Here is a 12,832-nt window from a genome sequence, read left to right as displayed (position 1 = left end):
CGTCACATAAGTGATTGGAGAGTAGAGTAGGTAGATAGGTACCTCCCTATGGGCCTATGGGTTTTATAAACACACAACAAGTAGGCGCGAACAATTCATACTTACTTTTCTATGATTCAAACACACAACAAGTAGGCGCGAACAATTCAAAAAAACCGGAGCTGGGTCTCGAACCTGAGATCTCAAAAATGCAAGTCAGATACTCTAACCCCTAAGCCAAAAAACGAGGTGCCGCCGGCTCAAAATATTGAATCATATTCAGATGTGGTTACTCGGCAATGTAATTAATTATTATCTCACTAGGTGGCACTTTTCAACATTGAAAACAGCGCCATCTGTAAATAACTCGAAAACTAAGAGGTACCAGCGACGATAACTCGCGTTAAGTAGGTCGCTACACGATGTACTGAGTTACCAATCTTTCTTTATTTAATTAATCTATGGCCGAGGCAAATCCCGGGATAACGCAAAGGCGATGATTTATACTCTCGAAAAAGCAAGACAAAAATAACACATTTATATCCATTTCACTATCAGTTACTACCAGTCTTTGTTATATTATATCCGAATATTCCGAATTTCAATAGACTAATAACCGTAATGACACAATACTTACCTAATATGCGTTATATTTTTATAACGTAAACAAACAGGATGTCCCTGGCGCGAACGTCTAGTGACTAAACTAAGCGGTATATGGTTAAATGACCATAACTAATAGTACAAGTAGCTACACGATTTGTTTACAATGTTCGTTTATTTATGTACACAAAAATATACGTTTAACTTAACGGGTTGATATTTTTTGTCTGATCCAGAGATCGGATTTTTGTGCGTCATCTCATACTAAAAGTCATTTAAATGACGTAAGTCACTAAGAATGTCGCAAATCCGTCGGATCTCTGCTGATCATATTTTGAGGGGCGGATATCAACGTCACAACTTATAATTATTGTCGTACAAACTGAACTTTTTGTTAATCCTAAAATCGCGAAAAAACAACTTGGCCGCCGTAGGTTAATTGAAATAAATATACTTGAATAATAAATAACCAGGTACTCGTAAAGTTATATCGGTTGTTATTCCCGGTAAGGGCATTTATTTGTGTGATGAGCACAGATATTTGTTCCCGAGTCGTGGATGTTTTCTTTGTACGAGTATATAAGTATGTATATCTAAATTAAGATGTAAGGAGATGTATGGAGTTGATTTATGTGGTGTCCCCTCAATATTTATTTATTTATTAGTAATAAGTACGCCGGTACTTGCCCAACGTAAAAGTACAAATTGGGCCATTTTTTTTTTCAAAGTTGTCCACCCCACTTTTTTTGTAACATAGGTATATTTTACGGGATTCATACTCAGAATCGCGAGGTCTTTCGATCCTGATAGGAGAAAAAAATTGTCCCAAGATTTCCATACAATTTTCAAACCTTCCATTCCGTTACCGCCATACAAAATGTATGAAAAAGTGGTAACGGAATTGGAAAAAAACCTTGGACACTTTTTTCTCCTATTAGGATTGAATGAGCTCGCGATTCTGAGTAGAAACCACATAAAAAAAACCGGTCAAGTGCGAGTCGGACTCGCTCACCGAGGGTTCCGTACAAACTTTCAATAGTTGAATCATCAAAATATTATTCATAGAACTCTACAGACTTGACTAAATCCCTCAAGACTCAATTTCCCACATAACAAGTAATATTTTAATATACAATTTTATTGTTATTTTATTAGACAACCTCCAAATAAAGTCAAGACTATTCGAGTTCAATAGCTTACGACTTACGACATGTCGCAAGGACGCTCGCTCCTGAACCGACGTCATTATATCAGGAAAATCGCGATATAGGACATGAGCGTTCAACGTACAGCGACATCTATCGGCAAATTGAGTAAACTAATGCGCGTGAATTTTGTTAAAAAATACAGGTACAGTAAACACCCGCAAGGGTGTTGAAATTGAAAATGTAAATCTGAAAGGTTTTTTATAAATTAAAAAAAAGTAAGCACTGTAATATTCATTATAATAGCAATGTTTGGTGAAAATTTCATAAATGTATGTTGGTAAACTTCGGAGATAAAGAGAGGGGGGGGGGGGGTATCTTTTTTTACCTTTTCCTTCAAAAAACATTTTTTTTCTACAACCAAAAAATGATAAAAAATAGTTTCGATATGTACAGTTTGAGCTCTTTCTAACGATACCCCACTTGACCTAGTTACTTTGGTATTTACAGTTTGCCCCCCTTTTAATTTCGGCCATTTTCTGTAATTAATATTAATACATTTAAAATTAATACTTTCAATTTGTAGAGGTTAACGATGTTCATAAGTATTCCAAATTTCAAAGCGATAGCATAAGTAGTTCTCGAGATATTTAATAATGACATTAGACAGACAGACAGAGCGGCGCCATAAGGGTTCCTTTTGTACCTTTTTGGTACGGAACCCTAAAAACCAAATCCAAAAAAAGTGGGGTGGACAACTTTGTAAAAAATGGCCCAATTACATTCGAGTGAATTCTTATAGAAAAATAATAATAAAAGAAGGTACCAAATTCAAACTCGGAAAAATTATCTTGCTTCCTTGGTTTGTACGCATGGTTTGTTGTTACGAAATTTATAATTATCAAGGACGATATATACCGGGACTGACAAAGCCTATATAATAAAGTGCACCCCTGAAATGTATGGGCCTTTAAAAAACTAGATGGTGCTGTTTCGCAGCCTGGAAATGGCAACAAATCATATTTTCCCCAAATATTTTAGCGTGTTTTTATATGTTTATAAGAACAAATGACATATATTTCTTTATTTTAATATCATATATCATGATATCATGTCAATAGACGTTTTGAAAAAAGAAATTAGTAGGCATCATCAGTGTAGTTACGATAGTATTTAATAGGTGGCGCTAAAAAAATGAGGTGTGATTCTTAGTATGAACAAAGCCCATACAAAAAAGCGTACTCTTGAAATGTATGGGCCTTTTAGGCTTAAAACTAGATGGCGCTGTTTCGCAGCCTGGAAGTTGCCTAAATCATGTTTTCCTCAAATATTTTTGCGTGTTTTTATTTTTTATAAGAACACCATTTTAATACCATGATATATCACGTCAATACACATTATCATAAAAAAAAATCAATTTGTAGGCCTCATAGTGTAGTTATTATGATAGTACATATATATATGATAGTATATATAAACGAGCAATTGATTGTATATTTATTTATTTATTTATTTATTTATTTATATATTTATTTATATATACCGACGATCTCGGAAACCGCTCTAACGATTTCGCTGAAATTTGTTATGTGGGGGTTTTCGGGGGTGAAAAATCGATCTAGCGTAGCCTTAGATCCCGGAAAACGCGAATTTTCGAGTTTTCATGAGTTTTTCTTTCGCATTTGTAAACGTAAAATATGGTCCTTAATTTCGCCGCGCGCGCATCGATTCCGCTTAGCTCAGTCGCACGAGGTCGGTCTAATGTACGCAGATAGATCGTAGGTGTCAGGGTTTCGAATCCCGGTCAGAAATTAAGTTTTTGTTTTTTGTCTTTTTTTTTGAGATATTGATATAAATTAGAGATGGGCCGAATATTCGGTAAATATTCGGTATTCGGCAAATTCGGCAAGTTTTTCAATGTTCGTATTCGGCCGAATAATGCGGTTGCATTGCCGAATATTTACCGAATAAACAAAGTAAATAACTAATGAAGATCATACGTATTCCATTGGGTTATAAGCTCCTATTTTAGTAGCTTTCTAAGGAACTACTAAAAAGACATAATTGATACGTCAAAATATGTAAAAAAAACCGTAGTTTAAGAGTTGAGAAGAGTTCAGAGTTGTTTTAACTAAGTTATCCACTAAATCATAAGAACATAGTTGTAGACTTGTAGTAACATATGTAACCATTATCAATCATTTAATAGTTTTAATCTCAACACCCGCTTTAAAAACATGGCGTAACCGAATATTCGGCCGAATGTTCGGTTCGGTAAGAGCTGAACCGAATGTTCGGCCGAATATTCGTATTCGGCAAAGTCCATATTCGGCCCATCTCTATTATAAATTGAGGTACGATTCTTAGTATGAAGATTGTCAATCCTATATAAATTATCCTTGATAATATTATAGATGTGTGTTATTAAAATAATACAAGAACAATCTGCAGAGTTTTTGAGAACTAATTTTAGACAGCAACATTTAGCTGCAAGTTTGTTGACCTTTTTGCAATGCATGCGCGGTGTGCGTGGGTTTTATATTGCCTTAGATTTTCCGCTTCGAGAATATATAGATGTTATTAATGGAAAAACTGTTTGCTATTCAATTAAATTATTTGTATTGATTGTAGAACTGTCGCATCACTGCATTACATTTAATGATCGAACAGGGGCCCATTTCTCAAAACTGAAAGTTACAAGTTACAAGCGGAAGTCTCTTTCCTACTAGTCATATTAGACATTGACAACCACTTGTAAATTGTAACTTATAGCTTTGAGAAATGGGTCCCAGGACTCTATATCATTCAACCCCCATTCAACCAAATTTGACAATCGGTCTGGCCTAGCGCGTAGTGACTAGAGACCTGCCTGCTAACTTGCTAAGCCGCGGTCCTGGGTTCGAATCCCGGTAAGGGCATTTATTTGTGTGATGAGCACAGATATTTGTTCCTGAATCATGGATTTTTTCTATGTATATAAGTATTTGTATATTATATATATCGTTGTCTGAGTACCCGCAACACAAGCCTTCTTGAGCTTACCGTGCGACTCAGCTAATCTGTGTAAAAATGTCCTATAATATGTATTTAAAAAAACAATGCTTAAAATAATTAACAAATCTGTTCTTCATTCAACATTTAAGCCTCCGCCACACATAAAGCGTTTTGATAGCGTAGCGTTAGCGGAGCGCAATGATAGCGGTGCGCCGGCGGCTCGCAATCCGCGCTCGTTAGTTCCCGTCGGCGTCCGCTGGGCGCAACGCCAGCGTTCGTCCGGCGCACCGCTATCGTTGCGCTCCGCTGACGCTCCGCTACCGCTCCGACTACGCTATCAAAACGCGCATGTGTGGCCGAGCTTTTAGCAGGCAGCAAATTTTACTGTAAAAATGAACCCTTCTCCAAAATCCTCCACCAGCAATTATTGCCAGGCTGTACGATTGTGACGTTGTCATATTTCTCCAATGTGAAGTTCAGCACGCTGCATGCTTTATTCTCTGTTGGATTCTGTCCGTACAACACCTGCACTATGAAGTCAAGTTATTGTAAATTTGTCTCGACATAGTAGTTTAATTCTATAGGGTCTGGGAGACCGTATGTAGACTTAGCCACGGTATTTCTGACACATTGATTAGCACATTACGCCTCTGATGACTGTACAAATCATATAACATATATAACAGCCAGTGTGGGAACACCATTAACGTCTTATAGAATTACTTAATTCATTCACTTTCATATTACACTCCTCTACATTTTTGGTCTTTATGGAATATTTTTACTTAAATTTTTACGGCACCTAATTATATGTCAATATAATAGGAGAAATAAGAGAAAACCCAAACTAGGTAAACAAAGTTTAGTAAGAGTGATTCTGTTTTCTTCACAGACGCCCTGCAGGGTGTAGCGCACAATGACGAAGAGGCTCCCCCCGACCTGAACATAAGTGAAGTGTGTAAGTATTGTTTTGTAAAACCAGTATTAGGATTCATTGAGTCGAAACCTAGTCAAAGGTCTTACTTTCTCGTTTACCAGAAAAACTAGGTTTTCTTGTATCTTTATATATGAATAACCTGTCAAAAAGTCCTTATTGCAAGCACCAATGTGGGACATTTTACTTTTGACTCAATTTTCCTATACGTAAAGAACAGACCATAAAAACTAGATTTATTTAGCATGTATGTAGCTGCATCCCCGGTGCATGCCAACCAAGCGTGTCGAATTTTGCATACCTACCTAACGACGACGCGACGTCACGAAAACTACAATCAGTCACAGTTAGAATTAGAACGCATTAGGGGAGCACGTTACGGAAAGTAGATTGCCGGCTTAAAAATTACAAGCGGAATGCTGGTGTGTTCCCATTTGTCCGCCCAACGAGTAGGTACAGGCTCGGATGGTAAGGATATTTAAATTCCCATTTGTTCATTCTGGGAGCATATGTATATGATTATTGATTTGTTCAAATTCAATCTGTCCTCACGTCTGGCATAAAGATGAAGGATTCATTTTCCTTTGTCCCTGATGCCGGAACCAACGCCGCAGTGGTCAAATGGAAATGCATCTCTTCGATCTGTGACCGACGTTTTTGTACTATTTATAACATGTCAAATATCTATCAATTCCATCATTGAATTGAATAGAAATTAAAAAAAAAAACAATTGTCGCGGTCGAATACGTAGATGTTTACTTTAAAGCGCGAAACACACAGACTGCGGGCGCGGGACCTAGCAGGCGGGCGCGTTTTTCAAACCCTTCACACAGAGCGCGGGCACGGCGGCGGCCGCGGCGGGCCCGACGCGGGTTCTCACCGCCATCGACCGTCGGCAGCAATTTTTTTTTTTTTATTAAAGTACTAAATCTTAAGTTATGCGCAGAGTTTCGTGTTACTTAACTGCTAAGCCAGAAATGGCTTGTTTACAGCTAGAGTTCGGACTTATCTATCCCCCCGACCCGCGCACGCCCGCTGTGTGTGAGCTCATACGCAAACCAAGGAATAACGAAAAAAGCGACCGCCCGTTACCCGCTCTCGGTCTGTGGCGCGGGCGCGTGCGACGACGGGCGCGTGTGGCTGATACACGCACCCGCCCGCGCATTGGGTGCGTAACGATCGATATAACTTTTTTTGATATATTTTTAGACGTAATAACGATCATTTGATATAATAATTGAATCATATAACAACAAATAATATACCAACAAATTGTATAATTCTTATTTGATATAATGATCATTTTTTCGAATAACATTTATTATAACATACTTTGAGTATAACACTTATTTCCAATAATAAATTAATTGTATAACACTAATTTCTTCTAAAACACAGTTAGAATAAAAAAATAGATCCATCATTTACCAGAAAAGTAGATTAGGTTAGAAGTGTTGGAACTGTGACCCCAACACACAACGAGCTTCTACCAGAAAAATAGGTTAGGTTAGGTTAGAACTGTGACCCTTAATTTTATGTACTGCTATCATCAGAAAAGTAGGTTAGGTTAGGTTAGAACTATGGTCCCTTCAAAAAAGAATAAAATGAATTCATGAAATGTTTTATACTGTTTGCTAGTTATATATTATATAATACATACTAGTAGTATATCAATAGATAATTATACCATATAACGGTTATTGTAAATAAGTGTTATACGAAATAATGATTATACAAAATAAAATTAGATATTTTGTTGTTATACCAAATGTTAATTATGTCTAATGAGTGATTATATCCTTTAAATATATACCAAATGTTGTTATATCAAATGTTACTATACCAAAAAAAGTTATACCAATCATTACACACCCCCGCGCTCTGTGTGTGGATGTACATTATAAACTGGCTAACACAACGCGCGGCGGGCCCGCAGACGCACGCACCCGCCCGCGCCCGCGGTCTGTGTGTTTCGTGCTTAAAGGATCGGCCACACGTTTTGATAGCGTAATAGGCTACTAGACTCATATTTAATTTGGCACAATAAATGATTGTCTTCTGTAATATTTGACATAAGAAACCAATATTTAATGATTTTGGGTATTAAATGTTTACGGTGACTACGTATTTTTAATTCAAAAACGTGAGTAATTTTTTTTTCCCCTCACTAGCTCGGAAACACGTGTTTTGTCCTTTAATACTAGCGGGTAAAAACGCATTTTATCCACTAGTGGGTAAAGTAATTTGACCTTGAATAAAGTCGAATTAACTGCTTTATCATTGATAAAAGTAGGTGAATCTAGTAATAAAGATGATTTACCACCTGTGGAACTACTACTGGAAGCAGCGATAAACGCATTTTTTTGGTTGTAGTTTCCTCGCTATAGTGAGGGGAAAAGTTTTGTGTTACACTCGGGTGCAAATGTATTTACTTTCGTCGTGTTCAGGATTCCGAACACTCGGCTCGTGGTTCAAAATACAACTTTCACCCCGTTTTTCAATTTGTTATAACAAATAACAAATAAGTATTATGGCTCGTACTTAAAGTCTCAGAAAGTGTTGTTTTCGCACTGAATTACTTCATTCACAGAAAATCTATAGATGACATGGCTGATGTTGTTTTTGCCTGATTACGTAAATGTATTTAAATAGTACATTACATTTTATACAGAGGCTTCGAAATTGATAAAAGTAGGGACAAAGGCGGGCAACCCCATTTCCCGCCGAGGTATGTATAGTGCTTTTTCAAACATCGGCGTTAAAATACAACTTTATGAAATAAATAGTAAAGTCTCCTGAAAATAGTAACTTTGGATGGCTGTATCTCCTAAACGGTGCGTCGTAGCGCAAAAATAATCGAATTTTCGTTCCCCTTTGATACCCGTATACGCTTATAAAAAAACAAAAAGTTAAAAAAAATTCAAAAAAAAACGAAAAAAATTTTTTTTTGTATGAAAACGCACCCAAAATCAAATATTGTCTAGGGCCCGTACCAGTTGCAGTCGGCACGTCTATAAAGCCCCTTATAGTTTTTTTTTAAATTGGCTAAATACCTGGATGTTATGTCACAATTATCTGTGTTTGGAAATTAAAAAAACCGGCCAAGAGCGTGTCGGGCCACGCTCAGTGTAGGGTTCCGTAGTTTTCCGTATTTTTCTCAAAAACTACTGAACCTATCAAGTTCAAAACAATTTTCCTAGAAAGTCTTTATAAAGTTCTACTTTTGTGATTTTTTTCATATTTTTTAAACATATGGTTCAAAAGTTAGAGGGGGGGGACGCACTTTTTTTTCCTTTAGGAGCGATTATTTCCGAGAATATTAATATTATCAAAAAATGATCTTAGCAAACCCTTATTAATTTTTAAATACCTATCCAACAATATATCACACGTTAGGGTTGGAATGAAAAAAAATTTCAGCCCCCACTTTACATGTAGGGGGGGTACCCTAATAAAACATTTTTTTCCATTTTTTATTTTTGCACTTTGTCGGCGTGATTCATATACATATTGGTACCAAATTTCAGCTTTCTAGTGCTAACGGTTACTGAGATTATCCGCGGACGGACGGACGGACGGACAGACAGACAGACATGGCGAAACTATAAGGCAGCGTTCCCACTTATACGTCGCGTGTCTCGGGGCGCGCAACGGGCGTCCGCGCCACGCCGCTTCAGTGTAATTCAAAAAACGTCTCCTCAGTACATTTTGTATAGGAAAGACGTAAGACGCGCCCCAGGTGGCGTGGCGGCGTGGCGGCGCGCCTTACGTCCTTCCTATACAAAATGTACTGAGGAGACGTTTTTTGAATTACACTGAAGCGGCGTGGCGCGGACGCCCGTTGCGCGCCCCGAGACACGCGACGTATAAGTGGGAACGCTGCCTAAGGGTTCCTAGTTGACTACGGAACCCTAAAAAGAGGACTTTGCCGGCCTTGGCCTGCAAGGTTTGTATGAAATTCCATTATCTATCAATCGTCCTAGCCGCACCTGCAACGTCATACTTCGCTGCCAATTATAAGGCACATAACATCAATATTTCATACCATGTTTGAAAAAAAAAATTTTTGCGGTTTATAAGTCATAATAAAATATAGTGATATTTTTTTTCGGTTAATTGGACAGTAAGTAATAATATAAGACAAACTGTAAAAAAGAGTCAAGTAGCCTATTGGCTTCGTGCGAAGTGCATGGAGGGGGTAAGCAAAGCGATCGCAGTGCTTGCGGTGGTCAAAATCGACACTGATTGTGGTTGTCATCTATCAAAACTCATAAAATATAATACAATGTGTAATGTTTGATATGGGGCATCAATGTTGTTTCGTTGTTAATTGTAAAAATAATGGCATAAATAGTCGTTGCACGTTCTATGCGTTTCTTAGAGCACACTGGAAATTGGATCAAAGAACTAAATGGATAGCTACAGTGAAAAGAAAACGTAAGTGACATGTCAAAACAAACCATTATAATAAATTATATTTAAGCTTTGTTTACCTAATATTGTTCAATACGCTGTTAGTATTTTTCCTACCGTAAAAGATTATGCTTAAAGATTCAGGCCTAGCCTGGGAATAGGCCCGTGTCGGATATTTCTGCGGCCGCGGACATGACTAGGTACTTACGTTTAGATTTGTTTTATATGGCATTAACGGGACGGAGGTTTAGCGAATACCATATCACTAGCTCGAAGAACTTGTACCATTACTCCTATGTTCTTCAAGATTCTTTATATGCCCTGCCAGCACCAATTTATTGACTCTTTCTGTAGTCTGGGGTTGGAAGTTTATACCGTGAGTAATGCTTTGGAAACTGATTTTTGGTATTATATCCATGTCTTTATAATCTATCTACCTAAATTACACTTGAAATAGTAGCTCTTGTTATTCGATTTATTTAAAATTAACGAAAAATCGTTAAAATATAATGTTTGTTTACATGTCATTTTTTGTCATTTTCCACTTCAAGTTCACATGGTAGTGGGCGTAATTGTCGTGCACGTAGCCAATAGCGTTAGCGGAGCACACACAGCGCGCATTGTGAGCGGACTTGTCTGAATATGGATTAATGTTAACCATTTAGCTAATTGTTTTATTCCAATATATTGTTTTGATTTCTTATGTGTCATTCAATACTTATTAGCAGTTTAACAGTTGCAAAATATAGGCTTAGAAGTTACCATGTGCAGAACGCGTGCGGATCGGCGGCGCCTTTGAAAACGTTCGCAATCTGCTCCGTCCGGCGCACCGCTATCATTGCGCTACGCTAACGCTGCTCTTTCAAAACGCGTATGTGTGGCCGAGCTTTAATGCTATTTTAAAAAGGAAATGTCCTGTGAAAAGATTTTCTGTGTCATTTCCACAAACGTTGTCTCATGCATGGCTGTGACGAATAAGGCTTGACGAATGAATGATCTACAAAATCATTGAAGCCAACTGATGACGCTATATGCTGGTGAACACTAACGTATTGTATGTCAAATGACCATTGCTCCCTGTCCCTGTCTCAATAAAGTCTCATCTAGTCTCTCTACACGATGGCCCCGCGCTGGAATAGCGAGATGGCATGGCCATGCATGGTTCAAAGGCTTACACGAGTAATAAGGAGAGCACATGAGTGATATACACCAAAATTGAATCCATATCCCCCATAGTCGACTTCAAGACATCCACGGGAGGATGGGGGTGGTGATATTCTTATTTCTTAACCCATCACCACAGGGGCGACATTCAGTTGTAATTTGTAATCAATTCGTTTTCCAACGAAAAAAATGTAAATTAATAATTCAAGATATCTAAAAGGCTTATGTTTAACTGAGCACCTAATTTAGTAACATTTCACACCAAATAAAATCCATTCTAGCACCAATTTTAGTAAATGAGCACCAAAATCAGTGTACCAATTTAATGAAAAATGATAACCAAATATTGTAACTTTTGTTAAAGAAATAATAACTAATTACCCAAAAATTGTAAAATGATCACCAACATTAAAACACCATTTTAATGTAAATGGAAACCAAAATTGTAAGATTTTGCCGTGCTATTAAAGTACATAACACCCAAAATAATCGTTGTCATCCCAAAAATAATTAATGAGCACCAATGTTGTTACCGCATTTTATTACAACATGATACTCAAATACTATTGGCCTAAAAGTAGTCTGTGTGGGGGGGTCGCAGTTCTGCCCTAACCAATCCCACTTATTGTAGCAGTTTATCTGTATACGGGTCGCAGTTCTAAACTAACCTAACCCACTTTTTGGTAGCAGTTCGTCTGTGTATGGGTCGCAGTTCAAACCTAACCTAACCTACTTTTTGGTAGCAGTTCGTCTGTGTGGGGGTCGCAGTTCTAACCTAACCCACTTTTTGGTAGCAGTTCGTCTGTGTAGGGGTCTCAGTTCTATTCTAACCTAACCTAACCCAGTTTTTGGTAGCAGTTCGTCTGAGTAGGGGTCGCAGTTCTTACCTAACCTAAACCTAACCCACTTTTTGGTAGCAGTTCGTCAGTGTGGGGGTCGCAGTTCTAACCTAACCTAACCCACTTTTTGGTAGCAGTTCGTCTGTGTAGCGGTCGCAGTTCTAACCTAACCCAACCCAGTTTTTGGTAGCAGTTCGTCTGTGTAGGGGTCGCAGTTCTAACCTAACCTAACCCACTTTTTGGTAGCAGTTCGTCTGTGTGCGGGTCGCAGTTCTAACCTAACCTAACCCACTTTTTGTTGCAGTTCGTCTGTGTAGGGGTCGCAGTTCTGACCTAACCTTACCCACTTCTTGGTAGCAGTTCGTCTGTATAGGGGTCGCAGTTCTAACCTAACCTAACCCAGTTTTTGGTAGCAGTTCGTCTGTGTAGGGGTCACAGTTCTAACCTAACCTAACCCATTTTTTGGTAGCAGTTTGTCTTTGTGGGGGGTCGAAGTTCTAACCTAATCGACTTTTTGGTAGCAGTTCGTCTGTGTGTGGGTCACAGTTCTAACCTAACCTAACCCACTTTTTGGTAGCAGTTCGTCTGTGTATGGATCGCAGTTCTAATCTAACCTAACCCACTTTTTCGTAGCAGTTCGTCTGTGTAGGGGTCGCAGTTCTAACCTAACCTAACCCACTTTTTGGTAGCAGTTTGTCTTTGTGGGGGGTCGCAGTTCTAACCTAACCTAACCGACTTTTTGGTAGCAGTCCGTCTGTGT

The 12,832-nt window shown here is 38.1% G+C and overlaps 1 protein-coding gene across 2 annotated transcripts in view; it reads left to right on the top strand.

The window, feature by feature from the left end:
- Nucleotides 1–12,832, top strand: part of LOC125232585 (transcription factor p65) — a 55,217-nt gene that overhangs the window by 16,869 nt on the left and 25,516 nt on the right. For both annotated transcript variants that reach the window (XR_007177765.1, XM_048138314.1), the window contains exon 2: nucleotides 5,614–5,679. Coding sequence is in view for 1 of the 2 variants with exons in the window: in XM_048138314.1 (XP_047994271.1) it covers nucleotides 5,614–5,679 (66 nt within the window). In the remaining variant the exon portion in view is untranslated. The remainder of the gene's footprint in view (nucleotides 1–5,613; nucleotides 5,680–12,832) is intronic.

This window comes from Leguminivora glycinivorella, chromosome 1, assembly GCF_023078275.1.
Source record: "Leguminivora glycinivorella isolate SPB_JAAS2020 chromosome 1, LegGlyc_1.1, whole genome shotgun sequence".
Classification (NCBI taxonomy): Eukaryota; Metazoa; Arthropoda; class Insecta; order Lepidoptera; family Tortricidae; genus Leguminivora; species Leguminivora glycinivorella.
Note: the sequence above shows the minus strand (reverse complement) of the source record. Positions and strands in the feature narration are given on the sequence as shown.